Below are 21,085 nucleotides of genomic sequence, written 5' to 3'. Positions count from 1 at the left end.
GCTAACGAGGTGTGCAGAGATCAAAGGTTTCCATGGTGATGTGCAGTAATCGGTGAGAGGAGAGCATTTTCATTGTTCTGAATGAGGGATAAACCTCTTACATGTGAACGTTTTGTTGAAGAACCGTAACAGATATCTGTGAAATTTCAAAACGTGAAGCATGTCAAGGACCTTGAGTATATGAAGTGTAATTTTTGTGTACTTTCGGGTTAATAATGTGGCCTTTTTGGCAGATCAACTAAAAGTGTGCGGCTGCTGTGGTGGGGATCGATGAGGCCGAACATACAATGGGGTTTAATGGAGACATGAACGTTTTTATCACTTCATGCCCTCAAGAGGCATTTTGTTTAATTTTTTTTATCTTTCAAGCTACGAGATGTTTTCCTACGTTTGTCATGAAGACTTGTGTCTCAGGAATGTAGGGTTTGGGAATTATGGCAGGTTTAAAAAAATATATGAAGGCAAAATGAAATCTGTCCTCCACTCTAGCTGTGACATCACGCACTCTAAATCTGAAGAAGGCCTCTGTACCAAGGTCTGAACAATGTTTGATATCTCTAAAAGTATGAATCAGATTTAAAAGTTGTGTCATTTTAAAGTTGGAATGAGGTTTCTGAGTGAAAGTATGAAGGAACAGTTAGCAGTTGAAGTTGCATGAAGATTTGTTGAAGTCTGAAGAGTTTCTCCATTGACTTCCATGTTAAACATGTGATGTATTATGGGATGTATCTCTGGAATTATGAAAGTTATGAATGAGAAAAGTAATAGCCATCGATTCCCGAGCTGAACGTTTTGATGTTTGAACGGAGTTTCTGCGATGTTCAATGCGGGAGGAGAAGAGGGCCAAAATAACCCGGAGGAATAATAAAGAATTTTGTGCGCAGCAGAACAAGCAGTGGGAATGCTGTCACATGAACCCTAAGTGATAAAGAGTTTACCCTCTACACAGTTACACCTACTCGATAAAGCTCTTAGTATTCTACAAATGTTTAAATCAAAGTTAACCCTAGCAGTCAGTTAGTTCAGTTTTAAGGTTTCTGTCAAAATAATTGTCCCAAATTTCTGCTTGAAAATACTGTAGCAGTTTTGAGATTACATCACATCGCATTTAGCTGAGGCTTTTATCCAAAGCGACTTACACTAAGTGCGTTCGACCAACAAGATACAAACTTGAAGAAAACAGAATCATAAAGTACATCAGGTTTCAAAGAGCCAAGCATTTCAAGTGCTACTCAACTGGCTTTAGAGGAGCCAGTCCTTTGTTAGTATATAAGAGCTTTGTTAGTAGTTCTATCACAATTTCAGTCCGATGGACGCCTGAGAGCAGGAGGACGCATCGGCATCACCCTGGACCAGCAGAGACTAAAGCTGTGCCTGACGGACTCAGACGGTTTCCTGACAGAGGAGACGCTGTGGGACTGAGAGGAAATGATTACCTGATCTGCTTTATTAAGAAGGCAGAACCGTAAAGAATGCTGAGAGATGCCAACGCACCGCACGCAGTACGACTCAAAGCTCCGCTGTGGATTTTCAAAACTAAACTATGTTCATTAAAACATGAACCCTGCGTGGTCTGCCCCAACCACAGACTGCATGCAAAGCTTCATTGGTGCATATAAAAGACTCACTCCTAACATCTAAATCTACTGCCGGCCTGGATAAATGTTCAGAAAATACATCCATTGTTTGTTCTATACGCTTCTTGAAATCTAAAAAACACATCACTTGTTACAAACAAGTGGCAACATGTGGCGCTGGGCTACATCATGCAATCGAAAGTGAAACTTAAGCTCAGTCCATTGCGGAGATATTCCTGCGAGAGTGCGGAAAACTTAAATAAATCCACTAGCATTTTGGGGGTCGCGGGCTGAAAGGGAACCCCTGCTGTAGAACACCACAGAAGAAGAACCTCTTTAATAAACCAGGTGACGACAGCTGACGTGGAATCAAAACTTTATTTACAAAACAAGTTGCTTCACCTCGAAAACACGATCTCTAAATCTAGTTAAAAAACAAACCAGGCGGGAAATAACAGGAAGTCAGGGGGCGGGGCTTCGGTGTCATCGTCCAATTAGATCAGGTCGGCCACTGCAGGGGGAAACACGTCATTAATCACTCAATTTCCCCTTAAAGATTTACCTTAACTAAGGAACTATCACAGAGAGGAGATACTACAGCATGGCTCTGATTGGCCGAGACGGGACATGTGACCTAAGCCTGGCTCTGTGATTGGTCGTACCGTTCATGGGCATCTCGTCGATCTGCGTGCTGTAATACTGCTCGATGTCTCGCAGGATCCGGATGTCGTCGTTCTTCACGAAGTTGATGGCGACACCTTTTCGCCCGTAACGACCTGAACGACCGATCCTGGAGGAGGTCAGAGGTTTGCGTTAGACGGGCCAATCACACATCAAATATATTTTCTCCTGGTTTATTTCAAGTCTTTTCATTTGTATTGTGTGATCCCAATTTGGGATCAATAAAGTACTTCTGTGAACTGTGGATCTACTTGGTGTGGAGGGATATGTGACCTGTGGGTCTACTTGGTGTGGAGGGATATATCACCTGTGGATCTACTTGGTGTGGAGGGATATGTGACCTGTGGGTCTACTTGGTGTGGAGGGATATATCACCTGTGGGTCTACTTGGTGTGGAGGGATATATGACCTGTGGGTCTACTTGGTGTGGAGGGATATGTGACCAGTGGATCTACTTGGTGTGGAGGGATATGTGACCTGTGGATCTACTTGGTGTGGAGGGATATGTGAGCTGTGGAACTACTTGGTGTGGAGGGATATATGTTACCTGTGGATCTACTTGGTGTGGAAGGATATATGACCTGTGGATCTACTTGGTGTGGAGGGATATATGTTACCTGTGGATCTACTTGGTGTGGAGGGATATATGACCTGTGAATCTACTTGGTGTGGAGGGATATGTGAGCTGTGGAACTACTTGGTGTGGAGGGATATATGTTACCTGTGGATCTACTTGGTGTGGAGGGATATATGACCTGTGGATCTACTTGGTGTGGAGGGATATATGTTACCTGTGGATCTACTTGGTGTGGAGGGATATATGACCTGTGAATCTACTTGGTGTGGAGGGATATGTGAGCTGTGGAACTACTTGGTGTGGAGGGATATATGTTACCTGTGGATCTACTTGGTGTGGAGGGATATATGACCTGTGAATCTACTTGGTGTGGAGGGATATGTGAGCTGTGGAACTACTTGGTGTGGAGGGATATATGTTACCTGTGGATCTACTTGGTGTGGAGGGATATATGACCTGTGGATCTACTTGGTGTGGAGGGATATATGTTACCTGTGGATCTACTTGGTGTGGAGGGATATATGACCCGTGGATCTACTTGGTGTGGAGGGATATGTTACCTGTGGATGTAGAGCTCTCTGTTGTTGGGCAGGTCGTAGTTGATGATGAGAGAAACCTGAGGAACGTCCAGACCTCGAGCCCAGACATCTGTGGAGATCAGGACCCGACTGGGGGGGGGGGGGGGGGGGAAGAGTTAGTGTGTGTTAATGTGAGTGTGTGAGTATATGTGTGTGTGTGTTAATGTGTGCGTGTGTACCTGGCTCCTGATCTGAACTCCTTCATGATGGACTCTCTCTCTTTCTGAGGCATGTCTCCATGCATCGAGGACACGGTGAAGTTCGCCTCCCTCATCTTCTCCGTCAGCCAATCAACCTGCAAACACACAGGACTCAGACTCCCAGAAGGCCTTGCAGTACACACAGGACTCAGACTCCCAGAATGCCTTGCAGTACACACAGGACTCAGACTCCCAGAAGGCCTTGCAGTACACACAGGACTCAGACTCCCAGAATGCCTTGCAGTACACACAGGACTCAGACTCCCAGAATGCCTTGCAGTACACACAGGACTCAGACTCCCAGAAGGCCTTGCAGTATACACACAGACGTCAGCTGATGAGGTTATAGTGATGTGTCTTGCTCTCTCTCTCAGAGCTGAATCCACGAGATCTTCAGAACCTCAGAGCATCTCTTCTCCGTGTTTCCATCAGAGTCTCCCCGTCTCCCTGTCTCCCTGTGTCTCCGTGTTTCCATCTGAGTCTCCGTGTTTCCATCTGAGTCTCCCTGAGTCTCTCTGTCTCCGAGTCTCTCTCTGTCTCCCTGTCTCTGAGTCTCTCTGTCTCCCTGAGTCTCTGTGTGTCTCTCTGTCTCCCTGTTTCTCTCTGTGTCTCCCTGAGTCTCTGTGTTTCCATCTGAGTCTCTCTGTTTCTCTCCCTGTCTCCCTGTGTCTCTCTCTGTCTCCCTGAGTCTCCCTGTGTCTCCCTGTTTCTCTCTCTGTGTCTCCCTGTTTCTCTCCGAGTCTCCCTGTGTCTCTCTCCGAGTCTCCCTCCGAGTCTCTCTCCGAGTCTCCCTGTCTCTCCGTGTCTCCCTGTGTCTCTCTCCGAGTCTCCCTGTGTCTCTCTCCGAGTCTCCCTGTGTCTCTCTCCGAGTCTCCCTGTGTCTCTCTCCGAGTCTCCCTGAGTCTCCCTGTGTCTCTCTCCGAGTCTCCCTGTGTCTCTCTCTGAGTCTCTGTGTCTCTCTCTGAGTCTCCCTGTGTCTCTCTCTGTGTCTCTGAGTGTCTCCCTGTCTCTCTCTCCGAGTCTCCCTGTGTCTCTCTCCGAGTCTCCCTGTGTCTCCCTCCGAGTCTCCCTGTCTCTCTCCGAGTCTCCCTGTGTCTCTCTCTCCGAGTCTCCCTGAGTCTCTCTCCGAGTCTCCCTGAGTCTCTCTCCGAGTCTCCCTGAGTCTCTCTCCGAGTCTCCCTGTGTCTCTCTCCGAGTCTCCCAGTGTCTCTCTCCGAGTCTCCCAGTGTCTCTCTCCGAGTCTCCCTGTGTCTCTCTCCGAGTCTCCCTGTGTCTCTCTCCGAGTCTCCCTGTGTCTCTCTCCGAGTCTCCCTGTGTCTCTCTCCGAGTCTCCCTGTGTCTCTCTCCGAGTCTCTCTCTGAGTCTCCATTGATCCAGACGTTTCCATCACACTCATAGTAATGGTGTACCTTTCTCTTGGTGTTGCAGAAGATGACAGCCTGAGTGATGGTCAGAGTGTCGTAAAGGTCGCACAGCGTGTCAAACTTCCACTCTTCTCTCTCCACGGCCACGAAGAACTGCTTGATGCCCTCCAGAGTCAGCTCATCACTGGGGAGACAACACTAACGATCAGATCTGAGACGCTCCTTGCATCCCAGCAGCTCCATGTGGAACATCAACAGACCCTAACCCTACACATCAAGGGGGGCTATAACACACTGATGGGGGAGGGGTTATAACACACTGATGAAGGGGTTATAACACACTGATGATGGAGGGGTTATAACACACTGATGGAGGGGCTATAACACACTGATGGAGGGGCTATAACACACTGATGGAGGGGTTATAACACACTGATGGGGGCTATAACACACTGATGGAGGTTATAACACACTGATGGAGGGGCTATAACACACTGATGGAGGGGTTATAACACACTGATGGAGGGGTTATAACACACTGATGGGGGCTATAACACACTGATGGAGGTTATAACACACTGATGGGGGCTATAACACACTGATGGAGGTTATAACACACTGATGGAGGGGCTATAACACACTGATGGAGGGGCTATAACACACTGATGGGGGGTTATAACACACTGATGGAGGGGTTATAACACACTGATGGAGGGGTTATAACACACTGATGGGGGCTATAACACACTGATGGAGGTTATAACACACTGATGGAGGTTATAACACACTGATGGAGGTTATAACACACTGATGGAGGGGCTATAACACACTGATGGAGGGGCTATAACACACTGATGGAGGGGCTATAACACACTGATGGAGGGGTTATAACACACTGATGGAGGGTTTATAACACACTGATGGAGGGGTTATAACACACTGATGGGGGCTATAACACACTGATGGAGGCTATAACACACTGATGGAGGTTATAACACACTGATGGAGGGGTTATAACTCACTGATGGGGGCTATAACACACTGATGGAGGGGCTATAACACACTGATGGAGGGGTTATAACACACTGATGGAGGGGTTATAACACACTGATGGAGGGGTTATAACACACTGATGGAGGGGTTATAACACACTGATGGAGGGGTTATAACTCACTGATGGAGGGGTTATAACTCACTGATGGGGGCTATAACACACTGATGGAGGTTATAACACACTGATGGGGGCTATAACACACTGATGGAGGTTATAACACACTGATGGAGGGGCTATAACACACTGATGGAGGGGTTATAACACACTGATGGAGGGGCTATAACACACTGATGGAGGGGCTATAACACACTGATGGGGGTTATAACACACTGATGGAGGGGTTATAACACACTGATGGAGGGGTTATAACACACTGATGGGGGCTATAACACACTGATGGAGGTTATAACACACTGATGGAGGGGTTATAACACACTGATGGAGGGGCTATAACACACTGATGGAGGGGTTATAACACACTGATGGAGGGGTTATAACACACTGATGGAGGGGTTATAACACACTGATGGGGGGGCTATAACACACTGATGGAGGGGTTATAACACACTGATGGGGGGGTTATAACACACTGATGGAGGGGTTATAACTCACTAATGGGGGGGTTATAACACACTGATGGAGGGAATGATGACGACTCACCGCTTCACCAGGATGCGGATGGGGTCGGTCATGAACTTGTTGGTCATCTCCAGGATCTCGTGGGGCAGCGTGGCGCTGATCAGACATACCTGGGTGGCGGGGGGCAGGTAGCGGTACACATCGTAGATCTGCTCCTTGAAGCCTGGACAGAAAGTGAGCGTTAGTCGGGAAGCATTAGAGACCGACTTCCTGCCGGGAAGCGTTAAGAGACCGACTTCCTGCCGGGAAGCGTTAAGAGACCGACTTCCTGCCGGGAAGCGTTAAGAGACCGACTTCCTGCCGGGAAGCGTTAAGAGACCGACTTCCTGCCGGGAAGCGTTAAGAGACCGACTTCCTGCCGGGAAGCGTTAAGAGACAGACTTCCTGCCGGGAAGCGTTAAGAGACCGACTTCCTGCCGGGAAGCGTTAAGAGACCGACTTCCTGCCGGGTAGCGTTAAGAGACCGACTTCCTGCCGGGAAGCGTTAAGAGACCGACTTCCTGCCGGGAAGCGTTAAGAGACCGACTTCCTGCCGGGAAGCGTTAACCTCTTAAGCCCTGAGCCTGTTTTTCAGGTTTCAGGCTCGAAAATGCCACGAACACAACAAAGACTATATCTTCACTTCTAAAAAGGGGTAAATTAATAATCTTTTCTCTCAAAGCAAGGTTACATCTGTGAGTTGGATGTAGAAGTGTCAGAATCAATATAGATGTTTTTATTTTAAAGTAAATTCAGATAGAACACAGTAAAAACATGTAAATTCTAATGTCCGCCTAAAAAACCCCATTACTTAGTGAAAACCAGCCTTGAATGATGGGCTGGTAGACTAAAAGCTTTAGGAATCCAAACTATAACATAATAAGTACCCTGTATCAAGATTGATGCAAAACAAGTGAAATTTGACCTTTTTAGAGAGGTTTCGAAAAATAAAGTCCAGGCGGACTCACCTCTGGGTAATTTGGGAACCATCAGTTCCATTTGAACTTTTTCACTGTAAAAATCATTTTATTACTTTGAATTATCACTATAGGTATTCATTCCATCCAAATACAACTGTTGTGAAAAAAACAAAAAAAACATACCGTTATCCTTTTAGGCCCCACGGACCCGAAATCGCGTCATTTGCAGGAAACAACATCTAAAGAACCTTAATATTTTATATCCATATAACGGGGAAAAACTCATTTAACTGATTTATTTTTCCAAAAAAAACACAATGCTAACAGTGAGCCTCTGAATTAGCCCCGAGCGAAAAATGCTAACCTATTACTGCACCGAAAATCACTCCTAGCTCCCTTATTACTTGTCCTAGCTGCGCATCCAACACATTGTTTATGATCGTAAAGACACAGAATCTAACGGTGCCCACCTCAACGCTGAAAGATAAAAACTTGCGACGTTAACAAAAACGTACATCAAAACAAGTGGCGCTAGGTACTAACATGCGCTAGGCTAACAATGACTCACCTTCCTCTTTGTCTGGTCTTCAATGGCATTACAACGATAAAAACGATGCTGTAGTTAATCCATAGGTTAATATCCAATGGGGCTGTGTCCCCTTTGAAATGTTCTGATGATCTATAAGCAATAAAACTGCATCCCGTTATCCGCTGTCCGCTCTGTGCTCCGTGCGCTCTGGGTCCTGCAATTCCTGCTTCCTTACGTAGTAAACAATAAGTAAAGTCTGCTGCGTAATGTGCTTACGCTGGCTGGCATTCTTTATGCTTTACGCAGGACCATATCTCTGGAACCCATTGGGCGATTTACACCTTTTTCTTAACCATTACATCCAATAGAATCGATGGGCAGTTCCCAAATCCACGTAAACATTACCATTGCGGACGTAATAGAGAAGCAAACAAACGTATCTGAAAGTGCAAGCCTGGACGGGAAAACGTTATACCCAGTATATTGCCATAAATATGATGATGGATTATCCGTAAAAATGTCTACGTGACACAAAGACATTGGATTAACCTTGAGCGGCGTTTTTATTCCGTTGAACACAACTTTTGATCACAAATCAAAAAAGGTAAGACGTAATTATTGTAATATTTTTGGAACCGGATGTTGTTTACTTTCTCTTTTCTGGCTGACAGCTCCAGGAATTCGGGGTCCTACAGTGATGACATTACATGTGTGGAATCTGTGGAGTCTCAGCTTTAATCGGATATCTTGTTTGTGCAGTTAAGATAGTAATGAGGGCATTTCTACCGTGAGTGCAAAAGTCCGTTAGCATTAGTTAGCATTTTTTTCGCTCCATGCTAATTCAAAGGCTTGGTATTACTCGTGTTTCTTTTAGCTAAAAATGGTTCTTATTGTCAGTTAGCGGAGTTTCTTACCGTTAAAAGGGTATGGAACATTAATAGTTTCATAAATGTTAAGAAGCCCTGAGACATAGTCTCGTAAAAAAACGGTGGGAGGGGTCCACTGGGGGGACCCTCGGGCTTAAGAGATAATAAAGTACTTGTCTATATATCATCTCTCTAACTGGTTCCAGGTCTCACCTTTGTTCAGCATCTCGTCCGCCTCGTCCAGAACGAGCATCTTGATGGCTCGAGTCCTCAGGCTGCGGCGCCGGATCATGTCTGGGGAGAGAAGCGTTACTTCCTGTCTGAGGTTAACGAGGGGGGCGTTACTTCCTGTGTGAGCTTAATGAGCGGGGCGTTACTTCCTGTGTGAGCTTAATGAGCGGGGCGTTACTTCCTGTGTGAGCTTAATGAGCGGGGCGTTACTTCCTGTGTGAGCTTAATGAGCGGGGCGTTACTTCCTGTGTGAGCTTAATGAACGGGGCGTTACTTCCTGTCTGATGTTAACGAGCGGGGCGTTACTTCCTGTCTGATGTTAACGAACGGGGCGTTACTTCCTGTCTGATGTTAACGAACGGGGCGTTACTTCCTGTCTGATGTTAACGAACGGGGCGTTACTTCCTGTCTGATGTTAACGAACGGGGCGTTACTTCCTGTCTGATGTTAACGAACGGGGCGTTACTTCCTGTCTGATGTTAACGAACGGGGTGTTACTTCCTGTCTGATGTTACTTCCTGTCTGATGTTAACGAGCGGGGCGTTACTTCCCGTCTGATGTTACTTCCTGTCTGATGTTAACGAGCGGGGCGTTACTTCCCGTCTGATGTTACTTCCTGTCTGATGTTAACGAACGGGGTGTTACTTCCTGTCTGATGTTACTTCCTGTCTGATGTTAACGAGCGGGGCGTTACTTCCCGTCTGATGTTACTTCCTGTCTGATGTTAACGAGCGGGGCGTTACTTCCCGTCTGATGTTACTTCCTGTCTGATGTTAACGAGCGGGGCGTTACTTCCCGTCTGATGTTACTTCCTGTCTGATGTTAACGAGCGGGGCGTTACTTCCTGTCTGATGTTAACGAGCGGGGTGTTACTTCCTGTCTGATGTTAACGAGCGGGGCGTTACTTCCTGTCTGATGTTAACGAGCGGGGCGTTACTTCCTGTCTGATGTTAACGAGCGGGGTGTTACTTCCTGTCTGATGTTAACGAGCGGGGCGTTACTTCCTGTCTGATGTTAACGAGCGGGGTGTTACTTCCTGTCTGATGTTAACGAGCGGGGGTCTCACCGAACACGCGCCCTGGCGTCCCCGACACCACGTGCTGTCCGTAGTCTAGCTTGCGGATGTCTTCGCCCACGTTGGTTCCCCCGATGCAGGCGTGGCACTGCACGTTCATGTAGTCTCCCAGAGCCAGCAGCACCTGAACACAGAACAGCCAATCAGAGACGAGCTCTGGGCGAGAGCAGGGGATTGGCTGGGGATGGGGGCGGAGCTACCTTCTGGATCTGCCCAGCCAGCTCTCGGGTGGGAGCCAGGATCAGAGCCTGCGTCTCCCTCACCTGCACACAGGAACCGGAGTTAGAACAGCGTAGGAGAGACGGACAGTGAACGCATCACGGCTACTCGCTCACCTGGATGTCCAGACACTGCAGCACCGACACACAGAAGGTGGCGGTCTTTCCCGTTCCTGACTGGGACCTGAAGGCAGAGCAGCCGTTATCACACAACCAGAGCGGGAGAGGCACGGACACTGGGCTTACAAACCAAAACCTGTTTACATTCAATACTTTAAGAACCAGTTCCAGACTCATTCAACAAAACCACGTTACGCAGAGCGTCCAATGGGGCTAGAGGTATTTCTGTAGAGAGTGTGTGAGAGAGTGAAAGTGTGTGTGTGTGAGAGTGAAAGTGTGTGTGTGTGTGTGTGAGAGTGAAAGTGTGTGTGTGTGAGTGTGTGTGAGAGTGAAAGTGTGTGTGTGTGAGAGTGTGTGAAAGTGTGTGTGTGTGTGAGAGTGAAAGTGTGTGTGTGTGTGAGAGTGAAAGTGTGTGTGTGTGTGTGAGTGTGTGTGAGAGTGAAAGTGTGTGTGTGTGTGTGTGTGTGTGTGTGTGTGTGAGAGTGAAAGTGTGTGTGTGTGTGAGAGTGTGTGTGAGAGTGAAAGTGTGTGTGTGTGTGTGTGTGTGAGAGTGAAAGTGTGTGTGTGTGTGTGTGTGTGTGTGTGTGTGTGTGTGAGAGTGAAAGTGTGTGTGTGTGTGTGTGTGAGTGTGTGTGAGAGTGAAAGTGTGTGTGTGTGAGTGTGTGTGAGAGTGAAAGTGTGTGTGTGTGTGTGTGTGTGTGTGTGTGTGTGTGTGTGTGAGAGTGAAAGTGTGTGTGTGTGTGAGTGTGTGTGTGTGTCTCACTGTGCAATGACGTCTCTCCCCTTGATGATCTGTTTGATCGCTCTCTGTTGGATCGCTGACGGTTTCTCAAAACCTGAAACAGAATATGTGTTTACAGCCGCTGGCATCAACAACAACAACAACAGCAGCAGCAGCAGCGTGAAGCCTCCCCAGGAAACGCTGTCTATAACCGGGCAATCACATCGAGCACAGGTTCTGTCATGGTGGGAAGAGACTCGTCTGAATACGCAGAACATTCATGTTTACAATGTTTACTTTATTACATTGTTCTTTAAGGATGCAACGTTTGACGGATCAATATCAGTTAAGACTGCTCTGTGCACCCCCACAGCCCTGCCCCTCCACAGCCCTGCACCCCCCTGCCCCTCCACAGCCCTGCACCCCCACAGCCCTGCACCCCCACAGCCCTGCACCCCCACAGCCCTGCACCTCCACAGCCCTGCCCCTCCACAGCCCTGCACCCCCACAGCCCTGCACTTCCACAGCCCTGCACCCCCACAGCCCTGCACTTCCACAGCCCTGCACCTCCACAGCCCTGCACTTCCACAGCCCTGCACCTCCACCAGGTGATACATGTAGCCAGGGCTCTCGACAAACTTTTTCCCCCATCCTCCCGGAACCGTCCCGAAATACAATCTAAGCCGTCCCGAATTTAAAATGTTAGTTTTTCTACATTATCATGAGTTAAAATCATTCAAAGTGACCTTTAACATAAATAAACATCAAATCATTAGATGATAATTCATCAACCTTTTTATGAGACATTCAATCACAGAAACAAAGGCCACATATATTTAAACAAATGAGAAAATTACTCTAATATTGAATCCAATCAAGTCCCATCCAATTATCAACACAATCCAACTGTGTCCTGAAGACAGAACCCAGAGGACCCGCTGACAGGACGACGGCCTGTCGTCAGCAGGCCTTTACGAACGCCCCTCGCTCACAGACGGGAGAGAGAGATCTCGTCTGGACGGGAAAGCTCAAACACACCACAGACGCAGTTGTAGTCTTATTGCATATTAGAAACGGAGTCGGTGAAACTAAAACTGCGATATAATGTGTATGTAGCAATAACATGACATATATTTTTTAAATGTCTCCAGTACCGATAAAAAGTCCGATAACGTCGGAGCTTAACGTTACCACTGTCTTCAATAATTCCGGCCCGTTTAACACCGGGGCTCGGTACCCATCCCTACGTGGGGAGAGGCAGCATATTGCTCAGGACTAAACGATGGAGGGTTCTCTTCTCAGCCTCATCACCCATAGGGGGTAGTGTTGCACGGTGTACCGATACTTGAAAGGTACCGCGATACCCTGCCGTTAAAAACGGTACGATTCCTCCGTTTCATTAGTATCGGTACTTTAAGAATGACGGGGAAAAGTACTCCGTGTGTGTTCAGCACTCTGCTTCCACTCCCTGCACTGCAGCAGTGCCTGCAGTCCCGCTCCTCTCAAGCACGTTCTAAGTCCCTCCCCTCTCTCGTGCACGCGGCCACGCGCTAGCTGCCAGAGCATGTGAGAAAACGAGAAGCATGGCTGCAAGTGGGAGTGCAACTGCCGCTGCGCCTCGGCTTGTTGACAAAAAAGACGCCAGAAGTCTGTGAACGGGCCGTTCAGGTGTTCAGAGCCCCCTGTCGGAGCGGCAGAGCGTGATGTGCACTGAAAAGTTTTTCTGTCGCAATATTATCGTTGAGCAAACTTAACTAGCAAACTAGCATCACTATCTGCTAACGTTAGCTTTAGCCTTCGTTTTCTATTAGTTTTTTTCATAGGCTATAAACGGAGGTGGTATAAGTATATATCTTGTACTTGAGTAAAAGTAGAAGTACCCAGGTCTTGTACTTGAGTTAAAGTAGAAGTACCAGAATGTAGGAACAATCCTGCAATCAAAATGTTCCTCAAATAAAAGTACAAAATTATTATCATCAACATATAGTTAAAGTAGCGACAGTAAAAGTAGAAGTGCTCAGGTCTTGTACTAGAAGCACCAGAGTGTAGAATACTCTGTTACAGTAAAAGTACTGCATTCAAAATGTTCCTCAAGTAAAAGTATTAAAGTAGCGACAGTAAAAGTAGTCATTGTGCAGATTGGTCCATTTCAGAATAATATATATGATGTGTTTTATAATGATTGATCATTAAAGTGTTCTCAAAGCTGGTGAAGGTGCAGCTAGTTTGAAGTACTTTGTAGACTGCAGGGTAGCTGGTGGAGGTGCAGCTAGTCTGAAGTACTTTGTAGACTGCAGGGTAGCTGGTGGAAGTGCAGCTAGTCTGAAGTACTTTGTAGACTGCAGGGTAGCTGGTGAAGGAGCAGCTAGTTTGAAGTACTTTGCAGACTGCAGGGTAGCTGGTGGAGGTGCAGCTAGTTTAAAGTACTTTGCAGACTGCAGGGTAGCTGGTGGAGGTGCAGCTAGTCTGAAGTACTTTGTAGACTGCAGGGTAGCTGGTGGAAGTGCAGCTAGTCTGAAGTACTTTGTAGACTGCAGGGTAGCTGGTGGAGGTGCAGCTAGTCTGAAGTACTTTGTAGACTGCAGGGTAGCTGGTGGAGGTGCAGCTAGTCTGAAGTACTTTGTAGACTGCAGGGTAGCTGGTGAAGGTGCAGCTAGTCTGAAGTACTTTGTAGACTGCAGGGTAGCTGGTGAAGGTGCAGCTAGTCTGAAGTACTTTGCAGACTGCAGGGTAGCTGGTGGAGGTGCAGCTAGTCTGAAGTACTTTGTAGACTGCAGGGTAGCTGGTGAAGGTGCAGCTAGTCTGAAGTACTTTGTAGACTGCAGGGTAGCTGGTGGAGGTGCAGCTAGTCTGAAGTACTTTGTAGACTGCAGGGTAGCTGGTGGAGGTGCAGCTAGTCTGAAGTACTTTGTAGACTGCAGGGTAGCTGGTGAAGGTGCAGCTAGTCTGAAGTACTTTGTAGACTGCAGGGTAGCTGGTGGAGGTGCAGCTAGTCTGAAGTACTTTGTAGACTGCAGGGTAGCTGGTGGAGGTGCAGCTAGTCTGAAGTACTTTGTAGACTGCAGGGTAGCTGGTGGAGGTGCAGCTAGTCTGAAGTACTTTGTAGACTGCAGGGTAGCTGGTGGAGGTGCAGCTAGTCTGAAGTACTTTGTAGACTGCAGGGTAGCTGGTGGAGGTGCAGCTAGTCTGAAGTACTTTGTAGACTGCAGGGTAGCTGGTGAAGGTGCAGCTAGTCTGAAGTACTTTGTAGACTGCAGGGTAGCTGGTGAAGGTGCAGCTAGTCTGAAGTACTTTGTAGACTGCAGGGTAGCTGGTGGATTTACTCCAGGTGGAACTAAAGTCTGATTTAACACTTGGTTATATTTCACATCATTCCTCCACATCTGAGAAGTAACTAAAGGGATTAAATATATGTAGTGGAGGAAAAGTACACCATGTACCTCTGAACCGTAGTGGACTAGAAGTACAAAGTAGCAAAAGAAACATTGAAATACTTAAATAAAGTACAAGTATCTCAAAATTGTACCCAAGTAGTACTTGAGTTTATGAACTTAGTTACTTTACACCACGGGCTATACAGATAGAAAGACTAAGCCTTGCACAGAGGCATGAAAATACATTTTCAAAATGCTCAACAGTGCTGCCAAAATTATAAACTCACTGCTACACAATTAAAATAAATGCTTTTATATATATTTATATTAGATGTGACTCGTTTCTGTTCTTAGTAACACTGCTGCTTCAGTTGCTCTGACTGCTAAAATCATCTGTTATTCCTAACTTTAAAGCCGATATTCCGTGTTTCCCTTTTTTTAAGAAAAGTATCGAAAAAGAATCGGAATCGCAATTCTTGACTTGGTATCGGTATCGAAACCAAAATGTTGGTATCGTGACAACACTAATAGGGGGTGAAGAGGAGTCAGTAAAGAGGCCGGCGCTCCAGGGTCTGGTTCTGCTGTGCGGTTTAGTGATTAACGGTAAAACATGTCAGAATTCCTCCACGGGATGCCATTGTTCATCACTCGACCCGCGAAACACACACTCAGTACATAGCTAGACCATGGCTGACAGCCAGCGGCTCAGCTGTAGCTACGTACAGTGTGTGTGTATTTCGCTGGTTGCTAAATGTTTTGTGTGTTTATGTTGACAAGGAGGTTTAATAACTGTGCTACACTAAACGTGCCGTCGTTTTCATCGCAGTTTGTAGTGGAGTTAGCAGGGTGTTTTTATTTTAACTCTCGTCCCAAAATTATTTGTTATCCTCCCCGACACTATTTTGTTCGGCCCCGGGACGAAGCTGGAGCCCTGCATGTAGCCCCAAAGAGAATACAACAGAAATACTCTGAGTACCAGAGAGAACAGAAATACTCAGTGAGTACCAGAGAATAGAAATACTCAGTGAGTACCAGAGAATAGAAATACTCAGTGAGTACCAGAGAGAACAGAAATACTCAGTGAGTACCAGAGAGAATAGAAATACTCAGTGAGTACCAGAGAGAATAGAAATACTCAGTGAGTTCCAGAGAGAATAGAAATACTCAGTGAGTACCAGAGAGAATAGAAATACTCAGTGAGTACCAGAGAGAATAGAAATACTCAGTGAGTACCAGAGAGAATAGAAATACTCAGTGAGTACCAGAGAGAATAGAAATACTCAGAGAGTTCCAGAGAGAATAGAAATACTCAGTGAGTACCAGAGAGAATAGAAATACTCAGTGAGTACCAGAGAGAATAGAAATACTCAGTGAGTACCAGAGAGAATAGAAATACTCAGTGAGTACCAGAGAGAATAGAAATACTCAGAGAGTTCCAGAGAGAATAGAAATACTCAGTGAGTACCAGAGAGAATAGAAATACTAAGAGAGTTCCAGAGAGAATAGAAATACTCAGTGAGTACCAGAGAGAATAGAAATACTCAGTGAGTACCAGAGAGAATAGAAATACTCAGTGAGTACCAGAGAGAATAGAAATACTAAGAGAGTTCCAGAGAGAATAGAAATACTCAGTGAGTACCAGAGAGAATAGAAATACTCAGAGAATACCAGAGAGAATAGAAATACTCAGTGAGTACCAGAGAGAATAGAAATACTCAGAGAATACCAGAGAGAATAGAAATACTCAGTGAGTTCCAGAGAGAATAGAAATACTCAGAGAATACCAGAGAGAATAGAAATACTCAGTGAGTACCAGAGAGAATAGAAATACTCAGAGAATACCAGAGAGAATAGAAATACTCAGTGAGTACCAGAGAGAATAGAAATACTCAGTGAGTACAAGTACCTCTAACCTGCACTCGGTTACTTTACACCTCTGTTATCAATAGTTAATATTCTGACGACAACTTTACGGTTTGAAATGCTTTTCTGCCACTTTATCATTGTATATCCAGTTAATTTGTGTAGATAACTGGCATATTATTACCTCTATTACCTACATTTTAACCGCTGTGTTTACAGAGCTGATGCTAACAGCTAATGCTAACGGCTGATGCTAACAGCGGGAACACTTTAATAATAATAATAACAATAATGAATAACTACACCCCCTAAATCATTTTACAATGAACACAACTCATCTGCAGTGTAGTTAAACGACACCAATCCATCGTGTTTACTGTATGAACAGCGGAGGAACACATGCTAGGCTAAGCTAACAGTAGGCCCCTGATCCCCGGTGTTACCGTAGGCGTAGACCCCCCTCAGGAGGTCCTCCCGCAGCCCCATCGTGTCGAAGGTCGGCGTCACATCCACCTCCTCGCTGGTCTCAAACTCTACTTTCGTCATGTCCTCCTCCCTCATGAGCCTCTTCCTCCCTCCTGATGTTACAGCGGCGACAGCCATCGTGTTCTTTACTCGGGATTAAAGACAGATAAACAGAGCGCTGCTAAGCTAACGGCTAACTGAGAGAAAGACCGCTCACGTGTGTAGCTGGTGACGTAGTTCCGGATTTATTCTTCTACCGGTTTACAGCAGTGTGGAGTACGGCATCCCAGGTGGGACAGTTGATACAGCGGCGTTTCGCAAATTAGGAAAACAAATCCGACCACATTAATCTGAGAGAGATGAGTTATGGTTTTTACAACGTAAATCCTTTGAGTGGGTTAAGTACATCCTGAGAATAAGAGGTACACGGAGTAGCTTCTGTATGCTATCACACCGGAACAATAACATTACATTAGTATCTCATTCTGTTGAGTGAGTAATGTGTGTATCACATGTATGCTTGAAGTGAATAATGTGTATATCACATGTATGCTTTAAGTGAATAATGTGTATATCACATGTATACTTTAAGTGAATAATGTGTATATTACATGTATACTTGAAGTGAATAATGTGTATATCACATGTATGCTTTAAGTGAATAATGTGTATATCACATGTATGCTTTAAGTGAATAATGTGTATATCACATGTATGCTTTAAGTGAATAATGTGTATATCACATGTATGCTTTAAGTGAATAATGTGTATATCACATGTATACTTGAAGTGAATAATGTGTATATCACATGTATACTTGAAGTGAATAATGTGTATATTACATGTATACTTGAAGTGAATAATGTGTATATTACATGTATACTTGAAGTGAATAATGTGTATATCACATGTATACTTGAAGTGAATAATGTGTATATTACATGTATACTTTAAGTGAATAATGTGTATATTACATGTATACTTTAAGTGAATAATGTGTATATTACATGTATACTTGAAGTGAATAATGTGTATATCACATGTATACTTGAAGTGAATAATGTGTATATTACATGTATACTTGAAGTGAATAATGTGTATATTACATGTATACTTGAAGTGAATAATGTGTATATTACATGTATACTTGAAGTGAATAATGTGTATATCATATGTATACTTGAAGTGAATAATGTGTATATCACATGTATACTTGAAGTGAATAATGTGTATATTACATGTATACTTGAAGTGAATAATGTGTATATTACATGTATACTTGAAGTGAATAATGTGTATATTACATGTATACTTGAAGTGAATAATGTGTATATTACATGTATACTTGAAGTGAATAATGTGTATATCACATGTATACTTGAAGTGAATAATGTGTATATCACATGTATACTTGAAGTGAATAATGTGTATATTACATGTATACTTGAAGTGAATAATGTGTATATTACATGTATACTTGAAGTGAATAATGTGTATATTACATGTATACTTGAAGTGAATAATGTGTATATCACATGTATACTTGAAGTGAATAATGTGTATATTACATGTATACTTGAAGTGAATAATGTGTATATTACATGTATACTTTAAGTGAATAATGTGTATATTACATGTATACTTGAAGTGAATAATGTGTATATTACATGTATACTTTAAGTGAATAATGTGTATATTACATGTATACTTGAAGTGAATAATGTGTATATTACATGTATACTTGAAGTGAATAATGTGTATATCACATGTATACTTGAAGTGAATAATGTGTATATTACATGTATACTTGAAGTGAATAATGTGTATATTACATGTATGCTTTAAGTGAATAATGTGTATATTACATGTATACTTGAAGTGAATAATGTGTATATCACATGTATACTTTAAGTGAATAATGTGTATATTACATGTATACTTGAAGTGAATAATGTGTATATTACATGTATACTTGAAGTGAATAATGTGTATATCACATGTATACTTGAAGTGAATAATGTGTATATCACATGTATACTTGAAGTGAATAATGTGTATATCACATGTATACTTGAAGTGAATAATGTGTATATCACATGTATACTTGAAGTGAATAATGTGTATATCACATGTATACTTGAAGTGAATAATGTGTATATTACATGTATACTTGAAGTGAATAATGTGTATATTACATGTATGCTTTAAGTGAATAATGTGTATATTACATGTATACTTGAAGTGAATAATGTGTATATTACATGTATACTTGAAGTGAATAATGTGTATATTACATGTATACTTGAAGTGAATAATGTGTATATTACATGTATACTTGAAGTGAATAATGTGTATATTACATGTATACTTGAAGTGAATAATGTGTATATTACATGTATACTTTAAGTGAGTAATGTGTGTATCACATGTATACTTTAAGTGAATAATGTGTATATCACATGTATACTTGAAGTGAATAATGTGTATATCACATGTATACTTGAAGTGAATAATGTGTATATCACATGTATACTTGAAGTGAATAATGTGTATATTACATGTATGCTTTAAGTGAATAATGTGTATATTACATGTATACTTGAAGTGAATAATGTGTATATCACATGTATGCTTGAAGTGAATAATGTGTATATTACATGTATGCTTGAAGTGAATAATGTGTATATTACATGTATACTTGAAGTGAATAATGTGTATATCACATGTATACTTGAAGTGAATAATGTGTATATCACATGTATACTTGAAGTGAATAATGTGTATATTACATGTATACTTGAAGTGAATAATGTGTATATCACATGTATACTTGAAGTGAATAATGTGTATATCACATGTATACTTGAAGTGAATAATGTGTATATTACATGTATACTTGAAGTGAATAATGTGTATATTACATGTATACTTGAAGTGAATAATGTGTATATTACATGTATACTTGAAGTGAATAATGTGTATATTACATGTATACTTGAAGTGAATAATGTGTATATTACATGTATACTTGAAGTGAATAATGTGTATATTACATGTATACTTGAAGTGAATAATGTGTATATTACATGTATACTTGAAGTGAATAATGTGTATATCACATGTATACTTTAAGTGAATAATGTGTATATCACATGTATACTTGAAGTGAATAATGTGTATATCACATGTATACTTGAAGTGAATAATGTGTATATCACATGTATACTTGAAGTGAATAATGTGTATATTACATGTATGCTTTAAGTGAATAATGTGTATATTACATGTATACTTGAAGTGAATAATGTGTATATTACATGTATACTTGAAGTGAATAATGTGTATATCACATGTATACTTGAAGTGAATAATGTGTATATTACATGTATACTTGAAGTGAATAATGTGTATATTACATGTATACTTGAAGTGAATAATGTGTATATTACATGTATACTTGAAGTGAATAATGTGTATATTACATGTATACTTGAAGTGAATAATGTGTATATTACATGTATACTTGAAGTGAATAATGTGTATATTACATGTATACTTGAAGTGAATAATGTGTATATCACATGTATACTTGAAGTGAATAATGTGTATATCACATGTATACTTGAAGTGAATAATGTGTATATCACATGTATACTTGAAGTGAATAATGTGTATATTACATGTATACTTGAAGTGAATAATGTGTATATCACATGTATACTTGAAGTGAATAATGTGTATATTACATGTATACTTGAAGTGAATAATGTGTATATTACATGTATGCTTTAAGTGAATAATGTGTATATTACATGTATGCTTTAAGTGAATAATGTGTATATCACATGTATACTTTAAGTGAATAATGTGTATATTACATGTATACTTGAAGTGAATAATGTGTATATTACATGTATACTTTAAGTGAGTAATGTGTATATTACATGTATACTTGAAGTGAATAATGTGTATATTACATGTATACTTGAAGTGAGTAATGTGTGTATTATATGTATACTTTAAGTGAGTAATGTGTGTATTATATGTATACTTT

At 42.8% G+C, this 21,085-nt stretch overlaps 1 protein-coding gene across 1 annotated transcript; it reads right to left on the bottom strand.

Annotated features, from left to right (window-relative positions):
- Window positions 1-1,936: 1,936 nt before the first annotated feature.
- eif4a3 (eukaryotic translation initiation factor 4A3) lies at window positions 1,937-17,280 on the bottom strand. Its single transcript, XM_034077029.2, has 12 exons — window positions 17,010-17,280; window positions 11,372-11,444; window positions 10,606-10,672; window positions 10,471-10,533; window positions 10,262-10,394; window positions 9,178-9,258; window positions 6,692-6,833; window positions 5,023-5,161; window positions 3,593-3,708; window positions 3,396-3,503; window positions 2,240-2,367; window positions 1,937-2,088 (listed from the first exon to the last, which is right to left on the bottom strand). The coding sequence occupies exons 1-12, from the start codon at window positions 17,167-17,169 to the stop codon at window positions 2,072-2,074; spliced, it is 1,227 nt and encodes a 408-aa protein (XP_033932920.1). The 5' UTR covers window positions 17,170-17,280; the 3' UTR covers window positions 1,937-2,071.
- Window positions 17,281-21,085: the final 3,805 nt, after the last annotated feature.

Source organism: Pseudochaenichthys georgianus, unplaced genomic scaffold (genome assembly GCF_902827115.2).
Source record: "Pseudochaenichthys georgianus unplaced genomic scaffold, fPseGeo1.2 scaffold_1216_arrow_ctg1, whole genome shotgun sequence".
NCBI lineage: Eukaryota > Metazoa > Chordata > Actinopteri > Perciformes > Channichthyidae > Pseudochaenichthys > Pseudochaenichthys georgianus.
The sequence above is the reverse complement of the archived record's forward strand: the minus strand, read 5'-3'. Positions and strand labels throughout refer to the sequence as shown.

Coding starts and splice junctions, on each gene's coding strand:
- eif4a3 (XM_034077029.2), bottom strand. CDS start 17,169: ATGGCTGTCGCCGCTGTAACATCAGGAGGGAGGAAGAGGCTCATGAGG. Junction 10,395..10,470: donor TGGCTGGGCAGATCCAGAAG/GTAGCTCCGCCC, acceptor TTCTGTGTTCAG/GTGCTGCTGGCTCTGGGAGA. Junction 3,709..5,022: donor TCTGCAACACCAAGAGAAAG/GTACACCATTAC, acceptor GTGTGTTTGCAG/GTTGATTGGCTGACGGAGAA.